A 17,919-nucleotide genomic window follows, 5' to 3' on the forward strand; every position below is an offset into this window, starting at 1 on the left:
TATGAATGAGAAGAATACATCAGCTATGTCAATTTGTCGTAATTCTCCTTCTCATTCAGATATTCGGATATTCAGGTCATATACGGTTTGATTTGATGAGGTTGTGTGGTGCACAGGAACTAAAGACGGACCAGCAGATGAGGGGTTAAATCGAGCAGGTGTAATGAAAGATTTCATATAGGGGTAACAGCAATGACTCAAATACTTCTTTGAGAAACAATCACTGGTGAACAAAAGGAGCAATCTTTGCTAGGGACTTTGGGGCAAACGTAGGTACCGATGTGCAGGATAATCGAGACTGGAAGACGTCAGTTTTGAAGGATATGCTGAGGACTATAGTTGTATCCAGGGAAGAAGGGGATTATGATGAATGACACAATTGGATCAGATATGAAGAAGAACTGAAATACTGTGGATACTGGATTTGGGCAAACTGGATCTGGGGGTGGAGGTACCGAAAAACCCAGGAGTGCGGAGCTGGTGACCAGACTGGACTGAGGCAGCAGCGACGGGGTCAGAGGTCAGCTAGCTGAAACTGACAGCAGGACAGGATAAGCAGGAGCACTAGAAGTAGTAAGGAGACTTTCCATGAACGGCACAGCTCAATAGACTTTTTGTACTGATCCTGATTAGCCTAGGCAGATCCCCTATATCCATAGAGGGCGGCTGCCATTGGCTGACAGGGCAGAATGGGCGGAAAGACCCTAACCTGGCCCAATCTATCCTTTGCCCACACTCAAGATGGCGGCACCAACCTTACAGCGCCGTCAAAATAGAGTCAGTGCTGCACCCCCTGTCTCCCCTACTGCCACCCATGACTGATACGACCTGAAGCCACCCTGGGAGCCGGGGGACCACACGCGCCCCCCGGCAGCGGCGTGTGACATGGTTGATTCCGTTCGTACAGGTATCGGACATATACTGTATGGCCAATATTAGTACATTTCCCGCCTGGTGTCACTCAGTGTGCTGGGGGAAAGCAAGTCTTTTTCTCTTACACTACTGTATACAGTATGTGTCAGATCTTCAGTATAGCCTGGGCAAACTTTACTAAAAAATAAGTATGCTCTCCAGTGTTCCAAGAGAACTAAAAAATAGTCATTTCCAAAATAGAGAATCGATAAGAAATAACAGACTTTTTTGCACATATAAGTAAATGCCATGTATATAAATATTGCAGTTCTTTCCAATATCACAATTATTTTACACAGTAGTGAAATGAATTGATAAGTAGTAACAGGTAGAGTAATACTGCATACATTTTTCCAATAGCACAGCAATATTGCACAGCAGTAATCTTGCACAGCAGTAATCTTCAGATTGTTATCGATTAATTAAAGTTAACTGAAATGCCACACAGTTATTTTCAGTATGCACAAATAATATCACTGTAGTAAGATACTTAGCAGATCTTTCAAATAGTCTAGGTTAGCTTCACCATAAAGGAATATCATCAGGTAACAGTCGTTCCAAATTATACAGACCAATGAACTTTGCTGAGGAGATCAGAACTTAAATCCAAGTAAGCATGATGACAAGACAGGATCAGAGTGATTACAACCCTCACTAGAGTATCCAAGGAGACTTCCTACACATCAAACATTCAATCAGCAACTGTCAAGAACCAAGTGGGATTCTAATTCCAGCTGCAGCAATAAGAATTCAGATGAAGCCCAGCACAAGAAGACCGAGTCTGCTCAGCGGGCTGGCCGGCCGCAAGAAGACTGATTGAAGATCGCCAAACTATCTTTACTCTCTTACTCTTTACTATCTACTCTTTAGATCTACTAAGCTGTGCTTTTTACAGATTCTAAAAACAGTTTAAATAATTTACACTTTTGCAACTGTGTAGAATATCATTCATTATCTCTCCTCATCAAGCAGTTTAGAAACTTTCAGATCGGTGGCGTATTTATAATGGGTGCAATGTGTGTGGTGCACATGGGCCCCTGAGTCCCAGGGGGACCCACACTACACATATGGCACCCATTTTTAATACTTACCCCTCCCACAAGTCCCACGAGGAGGGCAGCAGCACTGCCAGAATTGGCAAAAAAATAGCAGCGGTGGCCATTTTTTTTTTAGTTCTGTGCATGCACAATAGAGTCTAAGCCAGTGGTAGCCAACCCTAGCCCTCGAGAGCTACCAACAGTTCACATTTTCCAGACAACCTAGCTGCTGCACAGCTGCACTCATTAATGACACATTTTAAAAGATACACAGATGGAGCTAATTAGCTCACTTGTGATTCTGTGAGGAGACCTGCAAAACATGCACTGTTGGTAGCTCTCGAGGACTAGGGTTGGCTACCCCAGGTCTAAGCCATCTAGTGCTCAAACTCTACTGCACTGTGCACTAGAGCGGCGTTGACAGGGAGAGAGGATGGCGCCCAAATTAATGAGGCTGCACAGGAGCCTCCTCAATGGCATAACAATAGGTGGTGCTGAGTAAGTGTGGGCACCGAGGGTCTGTGGGGCTATTGATGCGCTGCACTGCTGCTGTGGCCTGGGTCACTGTCGGGACCCATAGATCTACTTATCTCTTGTCTGCTGGCCCAGCTCTCCTCCTGGCAGGCTCCTGTTTATGAAAACGACTCTCACATAATGTCCCCCCCCTTACAGCATACACTTTTTGAGGATGCTAGAGGAGGCGGGAGCCTCCTCTAGCATCCTTAAAAACGGTCTGCTGTTAGTGGCAGCCATTTTGTGAGGGTCATTTTCATTAACAGAAGCCTGCCAGGAGGAGAGCCGGGACCACACACAAGTACATATGCGGGTCCTGACTTGGTGGAGGCAAACAGAGAGGTAAGCAGCATGGTTTTAGGTGGGTGGCGGGCTTTATTTTAAGGGGGGCCAAATGTTATTTTACAGGAGGGTGGGCGGTTGACAATTTCTGCGGGGGGGGGGGGGGGGGGAGCGTCCAATGTATAGTTGGACTGAGCCTCCTCTCTTAAAACGCCTCTATTTCAGTTCACTTTTTTTCCACTTTTAGGTAACTACAGAAAAAGTGGGGCAGGTAATGTAGGAGATATACAGTGCATGTCCAGCCCAACACCTAAATACATCAGTGGAAGATTTAAGCACGCAGAGACTAGAAAAGTGCAAATCGACCATACACAGCATACAGGGATTCTGTATAGAAACAGCAAAATACAGTACTAGGAAAGACTCTACCACAGAGACAACTGTCAATATCTGGAAATGTTTTGAAGAAAAAAAAAAAACTTTCTAATGATTTCTGTTTTAAATGTAAAGTACAATTTAATTATTGCATTTTTAAGGACATTGGTGCAGCTACTATGTGCATAAATGTACTATAAATCCTAATTTTATTTTCCTTGGTACAGATTGTATCTGTTCAGGTTCCAGCTTGAAATGCCACAATGCTGCAGAGTTCAATGACAGTAGCAATTTATAATATGATAATGAGCAAGTCAGACCGATTTAAATAAATGTCACATTCCATGTAAAAATGCATTACAATATTTTTTTGGGGTCAACCAGAAGAAAATGTTTAATATAAAGGAGCAGCGCAGTTTTATTGTAGCAAGGCAGGAACATTCCGTGGAAGTTCCAACGATCATTTTGCTTTAGGTCGTAAATATGCGGACTCTTTAAATATTGCACTGATTATATTGTACAACCATTAATATGTATACAGTAAGTGTAGACATTTATACAATGTATAGCAGTATTAATTCCACATCTCTCATATATTCAAGAGGGGGTTTTGATTTATTTTTCACACCCATTAGCAAAATTGCTGAACAAGAGTTTAATAACTCAAAAGTAAAATGGATTAGAGGTAGAATGTTACTTATGTAATGTCAGAAATAAGGATTAGTGTGAGAATTGAACCAAAAAAAGTTTTTAATAAATAAATTCTATAAATTATGAATTTTTGGGGAACTTTATGTACTAAGAAAGTGTGGCTTTCATACAGATTTATAGATAATGGGCCTAATTCAGCTTCAATGTCACACAGCCACTGCCGCCTGTCCTGCCAACACTACTGTGTTGTCAGGTCCATGTCCCCGCAATGCCATGTTGCCTTCCTGTTGCGCCCCCTGTAGGCCCTTAGACTGCATTTTTCTCAATGCGATTGCAGTTTCTGGGCTCACACAGTCACACTCATTTGCGCATGCGCAGATTTGCAAATATCATTTACTAGTATTTGTGGGTTGGATTTCCTATTGATTATATTAAACTGTTTCATTTTTATATTTTGTATACAAACCAGTTCCCAACTCCAGTGCTCGAGTCAAGCACCCTTTACAGTTCACATTTTCCAGGTCATCTGTGGATTTTAAAAATCTGATAGTTGGTGATAAACAGTGCACTGGCTGGGTGACTTGGAAAAGCTGAACTGTTAGGGGTACTTGAGGACCGGGGTTGGGAATGATTCCAGACTGCTGGACACAATAATTCAACACCAAAAGTTAGACATGCATTAGACAGACATTGGCAAAAGTTAGACATGCATTAATTAGTCAGGGACAAAAGTTAGACATGCATTAGTTAGACATTGGGCGGTATTCAATGAGAATACCTGCGAGGTGCAGCGAATCCTTTTTAGGATTCGCTGCACATTCGCCACGTTCCGGAGCCGGCGGGCTCCGGTATTCAACGTGTCAGGGGCTCGCTGCCCCTGACTGGGGAATATGAGCTCCTGCGGCGATTGCCGCAGGGAGCCTGAGGACGGTGCCAGGCAGAGAGATGGAAGTCTCTCTGCCTGGCCCAGAACGTTTGTGGGGGGTAGGTGGGCTCCCCGGGTGCCAGGCAGCACAGGCTGCCCCCCGGGGGTGCCAGCAGGGGAGCGTATATTCACTACACACGATCGTAATGATCGGGTGCAGTGAATATATGAATATGTAATGAGCGGCTCGGCTCTGGCGCCCTCTGCTGGCTGCTGTGTAAAAAAAAAATAATAAAAAAATTTAAATTAAATATATATTCATGTGCTTACAGCACATGAATAAAAATAGCATGCCCCTCCTCAGAATAAAATTCCTGATTTTTTGACACCAAATGTAAAAAACAAAACACTTTATTTTAAAAGTTCACATTCCACTTCACCATATAAAGATAGCGATTGCTACTCGGTGAATCATGGAGAAAAAAACCTTGAAATGTATTCGCCATGTGGTCATTGAATAGGGTGATTCACCGTTTTAGTCAGAAATTCGCCAAACAGCACAAATTCGCCATAAAAACATGACGAATCAGGCTCATTGAATACCGCCCATTGACAATAGTTCGACAGTGACAAAAGTTAGACATGCATTAGCTATACATTAACAATAGTTAGACATGCATTAGTTATACATTAACAATAGTTAGTTAGACATTTGCAAAAGTTAGACATGCATTAGTTAGACAGTGGAAAAAGTTAGACATACATTAGTTAGACATTGAAAATAGTTAGACATGCACTAGTTAGACAGTGGAAAAAGTTAGACATACATTAGTTAGACATTGAAAATAGTTAGACATACATTAGTTTGACATTGACATTAGTTAGACATGCATTACTTAGACATTGACAATAGTTAGACATGCATTACTTAGACATGCCAACACACTCAATATCCCAACAACTGACGTTTTTATAAACCGACTTGTTCATACTTTAACATCCCAGTTTACATAGAGGGAGATTTTATCGCAAAAGGGGAACCACCGGTGTGAAATATACAGATGGAGCTGCTCTGATGAGAGCCAATCGAGATCTCGTACCGGCGAATATGGCGCACATACGTCTGAGACACTCACGCGCCCCATTCTCGGCAATGTTCGCCAGCGTGCCAGCCGCCAGTAATGCATCGCTGGTGAGCTCAATAATAGTTTGCTGTGCGCAGTGAGCAATGCGAGGGGACGCCGTACGCTTATACGGTTTCCAAGTACACATATTGATTTTCCATGCCGACGTTTTACCTGTGTCGTTACAACATTTTTCATGTATCACCTAACCCTCCTGCGTCGCTCCTGCATGCACACCTTTACATTTATTGGGCCAATATCAGGTGACCGACCCGACGGCGGTGGAGGTTTGTTCCCAGCTTAACTCATGATCAAGATTGTTAGAATTTTATGATTAAATTGATTGTAAGATTTGTATTCGCTTTTTAGCTCCATACCTAAGAGTGATTGTCTTCATAATGTAAATTTGGGGGCTGATTTAGACGTGAACGGTCAGGTCCCAATGGGCGGGTTTGGCATGCATGCATGTGGCATGCACATGTGCAAAACCATGTCCGAACCCTTTTGGACGAGTATCACTCAGTTCTGTCAGGGGAGGGAAGGGGGGCGGGCAGAGGGCTGGAGTAGGGGAACGCTCAGCATTTTATTGGTGAGCCCATAGGCGTGTTGATACCTGCTCAGAGCGGGTGGCTGACGTCATATGACCTCACCGCCCGGCCCAAATTCAGCCATCTCCGGCCAAGATTAAAGTCAGTTTGGACTTACTTTTAAGTAAGTGTTGACGTCCCCTCGCAGGCAAAACGCAGGAATTTGTGCGGCAGGGGGAGGGCGTTCGGTTGGGCGGCGGGCGGCGTTAACCTGTTCACTAAGCTACGAACATACACAGCCTAGACTGAATCAGGCCCTTATTTTAACCAAAGTGTCAAAAATGAGAAAAGCTAGATAGGAATCAAACATATTTAAAATGTGTTGCTGAGCTTCAATGCAAATGTATAGCGTTCTATTAAGCCCTTCTATAGCAATGACAAATCATCGTCCTTTACGTAATTTGAGAATTCGCGAGTATTTGGGAAACTGTTACTTTTGTAACACTTATCCGATTCCCCGTTCTACCCGTACAGGCACTGCAGCCTTTTTTTAGTATAACAAAATCTCCTCACTGTCCACAAACCAGATTTAACATTTCCGTTCGCTTACAAAACATTTTCAAGCGGAAGAAAAATATTCAGAGACTTTCTGACATTTCACTAGTTTCACATGTTTTTTTTTTCCCTCTCACAAATCAGACCATAAACAGGTTGATAATAGCAACAACAACACAAAAAAAGTCTTACACGGTCACCACGCAAGCTCAAGTAACATCATAAGTGTCTCTATTAAGTAAAGTGCATTTATATTACTCCTGGGGCAAACCTTTCCTGCTGTAGTAGATAACATGAACCTTGTCATCTACATCCGCAGGACTAACAAAATGCATTTTGTTCACTGGAACTTGATAATGTATAACACCAGATTTTCTACCACTGCCACGGAAGCAATGACTACAGTACATACAAAGTATAAATACACATTGTACACACAACTCCTGAGGGTTCTAGATCTGGCAATTGAGCCCTGTGTACTGATGGTTCATTTGTTAAATGTTAAATTAAATAAGGGGGTAATTTAGAAATTCGGCATCGGCCGTTTGCATAAGCACAGCCCAAGTCTACAAAATTGGCCACCACATCCCGAGCCAGCTCTTACAAATATGGTGCCCTAGGTACGATTTTGGCTGGTACCCCCCTAGCTGATAATCTGTCTCTCCTCTCACAGCACACTGCTGTAACTAAGAAAAATAGGGACAGATTTAAAGAGATAGTCCCAAATACCCCCATTGAGGATGGCATTCCATATACCCCTTAAAGCACAACACCCCAGGCTCTTCTCTCACATCACCCTTCTCCCCTCACTGCACAGCACCCATCACCTATCATAGCGCAGTATCTCTCTCCCAACCGAGCCACCCTCTGTCAGCACAGCACCCCTCATCTAGCACAGATCACAACACAGCACCTCTCTCCTAGCATAGTAGAGATCACAGCACCTCTCTGGCACAGATCACAGCACTCATCCTATACAGATCATAGCACAGCACCCATCACAGTGCAGCTTCCCTCTACCAACACAGCACCCCTCTTCTAGCACAGAACAGTTCACAGCACCCCTCAGCATAGATCATCCCATTCATCACAGCGCTCCTCAACCAGCACAGATCACTGCACAGAACCCATCATCCATCACAGCATCTTTCTCCCAAAATAGCACCCTTCACCCAGCACAGCAACTGTCACCTAGTACAGTACTTATCACATCACCCCTTCAGCACAGATCACAGCACCATTGTAGCACTCCACATCCTTCACAGCCCCCTCATCTAGCACAGAACAGATTACAACAGCCCTCCAGCTGAGATCACAATGCTCCACACCAAGCATCGATCACAGCACAGTACCCATCACCCATTAAAGCTCAGCATCTCTCTCCCAAAACATCATGCTTCACCCAGCACAGCACTTATCACAGCACCCCTCCAGCACAGATCACAGCAACATTACAGCACTCCACATCCTTCACATACCCCTCATCTAGCACAGAACAGATTACAACAGCCCTCCAGCTATTACAATGCTCCTCACCAAGCACCTATCACAGCACAGTACCCATCACAGCTCTGCAGCCCTCTCCCAACACAGGGCTTCTGTCCCCGCACAGCACTCGTCACCCAGCACAGATCACAGCACAGTACAGAACACCCCTCCCTATCACAGCATAAGCACCAATCACTGCATAATCATGGGGACATCACAGGATACATCTAATGTGTCATCATGGGGACATTACTAGCGTCATCAGGGGGACATCACCGGGGGTCATCTCTAGAGTCTTCATCACATGGATATATCGGTATAATAACATTAAAGCACCCATCTCAGCTTAGCACAACTGACACCATAGCACCACTCACAGACTCTCACAGACCCATTCTTCAGGGCCCCTCTCCCTCCTCACAGACCCTCACAGCAGAGGGCTCCTCACAGCCTCCCTCTCCCTTCACATACAGAATCTGCTGTGAAACTAGCCAATGGGATCTTGGGGGCGTGTCTTTACAGAAGTGAACCCGAATGCTGTGCACCGAGTTCAGTGCTAGAAACACAACAACAATCAGAAGCATGCCCAATGCTTCTCTGTATGTCCTAGCAACACTTCAACCGAGATCGGCGCTGCATCCAGCTAAGAATCTGCTTGTGCGTCTTTGCATGAAAACGGCATGTTAGAAAAAAGTCAATTTTAAGTGATCAATAATCAAATGAAATGTAGACAAATTAACATGCAACATCAATAAGAACAGCAGCTGGTTAATAAATCACCCAGGAATAAAATCTGCTTACCATACGGTTATAAAATCATAGATAGGTTCCGTTTGAAGGACTGTGAAATTGATATATATCCCATTTCCTGGCGGGACTTTGACCAACCACAGGCAGTCCTGAAAGTTTGGGTACTCATCCGGGTATCCAGGAGAGAAAATAGTCCCGTTCATCGCTGTAATATTTCCTCCGCAGAGAGCTGTAAAATAGTTCAAAACAAACACGGGTGGTAAGGAGCTGCCGTAAGTACTTCAGTCGCTGCAACTGCATGAAAGATAGCTGAAGAGTCTGACAAGTATTTGCACTTGAGTTTTCCAAATTGTTAAGCTGCGAGCAAAAAAAAAACAAGTATTACCGCCGTGGGAAATATTTTTTTTTCTGTGCCTTATCCTCATGAAGCGAAATGACATGTTTCACAGGACCCAGACATTTTAATGCGACTTATAATGAAATCTAAACATAGTGCAGAAATGCTACAGCCCTACGCAGAGCTGTAGAATAACATACGTAAGGAGAGCTAAACGTTCCCTGTAAATATATGCTAAGAGGATGAGCACTATTAAAAAATACATAGTGTATATCATGCGGAAGAGTCTTTAAATATTATCTGGAGGGCGAAGTCCAGAAAATCCCCCCCCCCCCCCGGCGGCTAGAAGGCCTGCTGTTGACAAGTTGTGAACCTTATTTTTTTAAGCACTTCTTAAAATATCTAACTTTTAATGAATGCAGGCATTATACAATGCAACATTGGCAGGTAAAGTAGAACATAATTGTGGCCTATTTCATTACAAAAAGGAAACGATAATGAAATGTATCTTCCTATGTTAAGAACAGACCTCTTAAGTTTTATACCGTCTGAGAACTTCAGAGACCTTGCTTCTAAAAATATAACCAGCAACAACTTAGAAATAAACACAGACGTGTGTTATCGAGATTAAATAAGGTAGCAGCTGTTATTTTTTTTTTATATTATGAAATGATCGAAGATGGCCCAAGAAAGCGTTGCAATATCAGAACTGTCTTGGTGTAATTACCGGTAATGGGGTGGCTGTAAAGAAGGCATGTCTATGTCCAAAAAAGACATAAAAAATTAATTGCATGGCCATAGGGGGAGTCGTTCACATTATGGGGATGGGACGAGGAGTCATCTTACTGTTCTAGATCAAGGAAGCAGGTCCTTTCTCTTTGGCCGGTGCCATCTTTCCAGTGATATTCGTGAAGATGTTGCAAGGGCACTAGAAAGTCTCATCTTTCCAAAGTTGTCTCTGGGAAGATATTGTTGGTGAAGGGGGGGGGCACTTCCAGGATCAAGATAAGTATACTGGGAGGGGGCAGAGGGGGGAGGAAAGGTGGATCCAGGCTCCCACCTGGCCCCTCCAGCAAGTTTAGGCCTGGGTAATTAGTACCCCCCCCCTCCCATTTCAGGACCAGTGCCAACTTTAATAGAGAAGTGAACAATAATCAATTGTTTTTATATGCAAGAGACATTTGTTGGGACCTGCATTTGGAGAACTTAGGGGTAACTCCTGATAGGCTGGCTCTCAACTTAGATATAAAGGTGCTGTTATCATGTATACAAATATATTTACAAATATATATGTATAAAATCTATCTATCTATCTATCTATCTATCTATCTATCTATCTATCTATCTATCTATTTATCCATAACCTACCTCATAATATAAGTTACTGAGTCCCACCCATTCTGTACTACCATAGGCTAAATAACCTATACCCAGGCAAGTTAACCTAATGATCTTAAACTCATAAGACCATAACAAATTTTTTAAATTTTGGTAGTGGACATTAGCACCTCTTCAAAGTTGAATTTTCTGCCACAAAATCCAATTAAAACAAAATATGTTTATCTCTGTTAAGAATAAAAAGACCATTTTTTTGTGCTGGGGGTACAAGCATTTCCAAATATTGTCATGAATGGGCAGGTAATAAATGTTTATAATTCATACCATCGCAGCGGGGCACCGGATGGTTCCAGTTGCGGCTCACTCCATGAAGACACGTGAGGGCAGATTCTCCAATCAATGAATACCCGGGGTAACACTCAAACGATACAGTATGTCCTACAGTGAAGTCGTTTCCAATGACAAATCCATTGCGAAATGGGCGTGGATCTGGACAGCTCTGTAATTGGTACGCTGTAATTAGAGGCAAAAAGCACATAATTTATGATTAAGCCCATACAATATTTATTTGGAAACAATTACTTATATAGTGCCAGACAATAACTTTGTGCTATAAAATACAGTACAGAGAGAGAGAGAGAGAGATACAATACATTCTGAGTGGCCTAGTGGTGGCATCCTGCTAAGAACCACCTTGGGTACTGTAGGTTTTATAAACGACTTTGCAACTGCTGCATGCAAGTGCAGTAATGTTAACATACTGCAGGGGTCAGTGTTGCTCCTAGTACCTGTGCAGCACTTCTAGTATATCGTATTATCCAACTCTTTATAACAGACAATGACAACATCAACCTGAGACACAGCAATTCAATTGTAGTATGAATAATCTGGCATAAGAACAATTTAGACGGCACCTTTCTGTGCACTTTCCGGTATAACAACGCAGATACCATTTATCCACTCGCCAAAATTATCCTAGTTACACGTTGCATTATACATTTAATAGTAAAGCTTTGTTTAGGTTGATTTTTTTTTGCTTGTGGCACCCGAAGCATAATCACTAATAAGTGCAACGTAACGGGGTTAACTGGATACTGGCCCAAGATCATCTATGTCACACTAAAGGTGTGTACTACACAATGGAGCGATGTCAACAAGATACACCATTTTGTAATGACATACACCAGTAATTGGACCTTATTGAGGTTCATTCGCTGTGGCCGCTCCTTCACACGGGATCGATGTTTTTTAATTGTGCATGCACATTTCTGCTCATGCAATCTGTTCGCTGGGTGCATGGACCCATCCTTGCGTGTGGAGGGCAGGGCGAGGGGCAGTGAGCTGGTTCATTACCATATGGGAACGCTTAGCATTTCATGGGCGTGCTGGGCATTCTCCTGCTATTAGCCGTGGTGCAGGGGGGGGGGGGGGTAGCTGACATCACCAGATTTCCCCTGAGCGTCCACACATACAATAAGTGACTTTATAGTCACTTTTATATTGCGTGATCCTTTGCCATCATCAACATTGTGCCAGCGTGTGCACACAATTCCAGCTGATGAGTTTTCGTTCCGACGTTAGAACGAATACCCACCGACTCAGTGTGCACAGATTAAAGTCCATGCAGCATGGGCCGTCACCAGCAAACTCAAGGAGGGAGACTTTACGCAGGCACCTAGATGAAAGGCTTGTGAAATATGATAGCAATAGACTTCTCTGGTACCAGAAATTATGAAAGACAGATATACAGTAGCTACTGGCATCTGATTGTTCAAGATCTTCATCTTTCATGTTTCCACCTTCCTCTGTGTTTACTTATTCCAACCATGTAATTAATCAGTAGCACCCCAGAAATGCCAGTTGCCAATGCCTATGGAAATTACCCTGGGTACGAAGTCGGGCAGTTGCCTGTTTGTGGGTCACATGACATCAGCCCCACCCCCGATTTGGTGGACACCAACAGAAATAAAAGTAAATTTAGACTGCATGGACGGGTGGCATTCAGCCGCTCATTAAGCCGTGAACGACCGCTGCTTAGCGAGCTGTACTGAATCAGGCCCTATGTGTAATTTACTTCTGTCCCCTTAATGTGAGATACTGCGATTATGCTGGTGCTTATAAATGAGTGAGAGTACATACCTTGTAAATGTCTAATACGCATGGTGGCTATAATTAACCTTCCCCTATTCAAAGCCATCTATACAGTAGCACATTTTAACAGCAAAAAGTTTCATAGTTTGGTAAGAAGAAGAATCTGGACATAAGAACAGGACAGGTGTAAGGCTTCTCGGTCTCCAAGCCAAAACGTCAACCTACTGCCCCCTTACCACGTACTGCCACCAATACCCAATTTCCAGGCCCTCAAGTGAAAGTATGGAGGTGGCATCTTAGATGTCCAACAGCTGCCATCTGCATAAAGTGCAGCACGGATTTCTTAGTCGGGTGCCGGACGGGGTCCCGACAGTCGGGATCCCGACAGGCATTCACCCGATGTCGGGATCCCGACTGTCAAAACACTGACAGCCGGGTTCCCAATGGCCACCTGCTATTTTCCCTCGTGGGGGTCCACGACCCCCATAGAGGTCCACAACCCCCATAGAGGGAGAATAGAATAGGTGGCGAGCGTAGCGAGCCACCGTGCCTGCAGCGTGGCGAGCGCAGCGAGCCCGCAAGGGGCTTAGTTGTGCTCACCATGCTGTCTGGGTCCGGCCAGTCAGGATCCCGACGTCGGGATAATGACTGTCGGGATCCCGACTGTCGGACCCGTATACCACACCCGTCTTAGTCATAGACAATTAGACATACTTAGTTTTCTGATAGGTAGATTTCGTTAACCCCCCTGCCTTAAACTGCGAAGGGTAGAGCCAGCCCTTTGAGGGAAGAGTTTTCGGTACTTCTTTACTTTCACCAGTGAGCGCAGCGAGCCCCGCGAGGGGACACGGATGTTGTTTCAAAGCAAGTCCCCAATATTGCATGCCATTTGCATGCAATTCCATAAAATACATTCCGTGTCCCCTCGCGGGGCTCGCTGCGCTCGCCACGCTTCGGGCTCGGTGGCTCGCTACGCTCGCCACGCTATAAAAAATCAACTCCACGCCCTAGTGGATAGTGGGGTAATGAAATGGATAGTAAATCTTATCCTATATCTTATGCGATATCTTATGTCAAATCGCATACAAAATCGTATCCTATCTAGTATCCTGTCTGTCCTATCTAGTGGCGCTGTGAAAGTAAAGAAGTACCGAGTTTTCTAGTGCAAAAAGTCACTGGTGCTGCCTACTCTCATGGAGCTGCCGTATCATAGCGGTGCTTTCTGCAGCTGGAAACACTTTTTAAGTCTTCTAGTTCATAGTTGCTGCTGTCCGCATTCCTCTTGCGCTGCCCACCTCCACGGGTGAAGTGACCTGGTCCAGGCAGCAGATAAAGCAATTTGCATTACATTTTAGTAATCTCGTTACAATGCACCATAACGCCCCCACATATACCCAAGCACCATCCCCCCCCAATACAAAGAAAGCTCAGTTGTCAAGTATTCTGCTGCTGCAATCTTTATAGTCCTTGTCCATGTACTTCTATGTTTTGTACTCTAAGTCATGTTGTTCTGGTTTTGTTCACATTATTTCTGTTTATGTCTTTTGTATGGTACTGCGGACCCCTTGTTGCACTATATAAAGGATAATAATAATAATATGTTGCTCTCTTGGCCCAGCTCTTAAGGCTCCCATAGCGTGTTCAACGCTTATCAGCAAACCCTAGTAAAGGCTTCCCTCGATTCTCCAAAAACAGAATGCCAGTGAATGTGCGCTATCTGACGAGAGCCGTTTGTCAGCTCCCCTTTGTGTGAGCCCTTTAGGTAACAAGGCTACAGGCTACACTATCATTTAATGTGTGATAATATAGCTGTCTGTTGTTCTGCAACATCATGAAAAGCAGAACATTACTGACTAGGGCTGAATAAATCTGATCATAAAGTCGGCCGTTAAATTTGTAAACTGAGACTATTGTTTGAAATTTCATTTTCCCAGAATAGGTAACAAATGTGTCCCCCTTAAATACAAGTTCAGACATAAACATGAATTGCGGGAAACAATTAATAATACTGCTCCGTGAAAGACAAATTTATTTGCTTTCAAAGGGCAAATATATCTGCTGCCTAAATGGTCAGTAAATGTTTATATTTTACGAGGATTTACTGTCGTTGAATAAATTTCATTTACCGTAATTTATTTTCACACGAAGCGGCTGTTGGTAAGTTGGATGTGCGGCTGATAAATGGTGCTCCATTAAATCAGCCCCCGATTGCCGCTGTTGAAACACATGGCAGTTGGGAGCTGATTGACTGGAGCACCAATTATCACAAGCAATGGGTTTCAAAAACATGTTGTATATGATAAAACTCAATGATAAATCAGCCTCAATATACGCAAATTGTCACGACGGAAGTACTGCACTCAAGAAGAGCATGCGGCTTCAGCTTGGTTTTATCTTCTAATTAGATAGGAGGAATGGGAGGATGAAGAAGCGCGCAAGCATAGTCCTAGTATGGGTTTGGTTAATTAAGATGACTTACACATGATCGACATGGAAAAAAGGTTGACACAAGCCGACATTTTGGTTTTGGGGTTCTAATTTCTATCTTGCACCACATGGACCCCCAATGAGTGTAACGCCTCTACATGCATGGTCTACTCTACCATTCCCAATCTTAGTCCACCCGAATGGTAAAGTCTGAAAAAGTTAAAATGATTAAACAAATTGTGAACAACTCATATGTTGACTATTATCAAGTAGACATTTTTAATTATGTTGACCTATTGAGCTTGTAAACCTAATGCATTTTGACTTATAGTAGTTGACCTATTGACTGTCGATTTGGGGTGTTTTATTAGAGAGGACCCACTTGCAGCCTTCATTGCTGGCCCCCTTCTCTATGGCAGCAAGAGTCTACTGCACATGTGCAGATCTCCACAAGCATGGAGCCCGGCCACTCTAACAGAGCGTGCAACTCATTCCACCCACCATAACCCCTGCAGTCATGACCAACTGCCTCCGCTGAGCTGTCCCCGCTAAAGCCCACTACTCCCGGAGCTCTTCTAGAGTGCAGGCTTCTCCTTCACCTCTAGATGCTGGCAGCCATTTAAAATGCAGTACCGTCTGGGGGGACAATAAGGGCTTGTGTACCGGAAGTCAATCTGATTGGATGCCGGGCTGCGAGCTCCGATTGGCTCAAAAGTCGGCGCTATATTTTAAATGGCTGCCAGCATCTGGAGGTGGAGGAGAAGACTGCACTACAATACAAGCACTTTGGTAACAGTGGGATTCAGGAGGGGCAGCGCAGCAGAAGTGGGATCCCACTGCTGGTGCGGGCCTCAATAGGTCTAGGGGCCCGTGTGTATGGCACACCTTGCACTATTTTTTGAAACGCATATGCTGTTGACCTAAAGTTTGGATATACCTAGTACAATAAAGGTGTGTGTGTGTGTTCACATAATTGTGCAGCCCACACGGAGATGCGTTTATGCCCCTCTCTAGCTTTATCATGTTCCTACAGGAAAATAAACATTTGATTTTTTTTTTTTTTATCAATATACACACCTTCTGTGATATTTATTGTGTCTTTTTCTGTCAAAATACATGTTTCCAGTGGTGTAACAATGACACTGCAGTCCAAGTGGTGGCTTGGGAATGCTGATGCTGTGGGGGCTCAGGGTTTCTGCAGATTTGAATGGGTCTAGCCATCAATATAAAATCTGCTGAAAATAGATACTAGAGGTCCTACTGGACAGATGGATAGATGCTAGAGGCCCTACTGGGTAGCATATATATATGAGCACGTAAGCCCCTGGCAATGAGCATGTAACCCCCTGGCAATTGGCATGTAGCTCCCAGGAAACGAGCATGTAACCCACTGGTAACAAGCAAAAAACAACTACTGCCAATGAATATGAACCCCTATTAACAAGCATGAAAACTGGTAAAATCATGTAACCCCTGGCAATGAGCATGAAATCCCTAGCAAAGAGCATGTTACCCCTGGCAACAAGCATGAAACCCCTAGAAAAGAGCATTTAGGTATAAAAAACATAATACATAAATGGGTGTGTGGATGTGGGAAGAGGAGCCATTTTTTTATTTTTTTTTGGGGGGGGGGGCGGCGGGGGGGGATGCACAATGTCTAATTACGCCACAGCATTTTACAAAGCAGCATGTAAGCTTATGGCATACAGTAAGCCCCTGGTGCATATGGTATTACGGTACAGTGTGGGGAGCTCTGATATGGAACTAACTGAGCACATGGGCATAAAGATTTTATTTTTAAAGGGACTATTTTAGCTCTTTCTTACGTGTATGCCTCCAATTTAGCATCAGACACAACATGTTCTGGATATTTAAAACTAGCATATGCCAAGCGTGACCTGATCTGACCATACTGCAATGAGAACAAATTAGAACTTTACACATCAACAGTGACAGATTTATGCTACAGTTGCAGCTTTCACAGAATTCTTATCATAGCTAATGTAATGTACTGCACCAGCTTCAGTAAGGTAGAACTGGTGCCAAGATGGGAGATGGCCTACGTCCCAACTGTCCTGATTTTTGCAGGACAGTCCTATTGATTTTGGGACTGTCAAACTGGCGGGCCACCGTGTACCATGATGTTGGATGGCCATCGGGAGGCACCTGATGGCCATCCTATCAGCAGCGGGGTTTAGATGCTCTGCACATATGGAAAAAGGGGCTGAAGACATTCCAGCAGCCCAGAGAGTGCTGGGATCAGTGGTGGCAGTTGGGAGGCGTGGTTCACATTTGGGGTATTCCCTCAAAGCCTTGGCCCTTTTGCCAAGGCCATGCGGAGGAAGAGTCCTGATTGAGTCATCTAGAATGTTGGGAGGTACAGGAGCAAGATGATCACTATTTTCTAATTACCTGGACTGGGGCTCGCCCGGGGGGCATTTGTCACCAATTTAGGTGGAGAATTGTCAACGTTTGTGTCACGGTTCACATTAAAATGAATAAACTTTTTTAGCACAATATCAGTAGAGAATGGTGCAAAAAATTTGATAACTGAAATACAGGTTTAGTGAAAAATAAGTTTCCAACATCAGAGGGCTCTGTAGAACGTTCTACTGCTCCAAATGAGACCAGATTGAAACTACAAATG

At 43.8% G+C, this 17,919-nt stretch overlaps 1 protein-coding gene across 6 annotated transcripts in view; it reads right to left on the reverse strand.

Annotated features, from left to right (window-relative positions):
• The window catches only part of CSMD3 (CUB and Sushi multiple domains 3), a 969,186-nt gene that overhangs the window by 167,659 nt on the left and 783,608 nt on the right, over positions 1 to 17,919 (reverse strand). For all 6 annotated transcript variants that reach the window (XM_083186712.1, XM_083186713.1, XM_083186711.1 and 3 more), the window contains 2 exons: positions 11,079 to 11,267; positions 9,131 to 9,308 (listed from right to left, as the gene is read on the reverse strand). In XM_083186712.1, the coding sequence (XP_083042838.1) occupies positions 9,131 to 9,308; positions 11,079 to 11,267 (367 nt within the window). The remainder of the gene's footprint in view (positions 1 to 9,130; positions 9,309 to 11,078; positions 11,268 to 17,919) is intronic.

The sequence above is a fragment of the Crinia signifera genome, chromosome 5, assembly GCF_055691185.1.
Source record: "Crinia signifera chromosome 5, ASM5569118v1, whole genome shotgun sequence".
NCBI classification, from domain to species: Eukaryota; Metazoa; Chordata; class Amphibia; order Anura; family Myobatrachidae; genus Crinia; species Crinia signifera.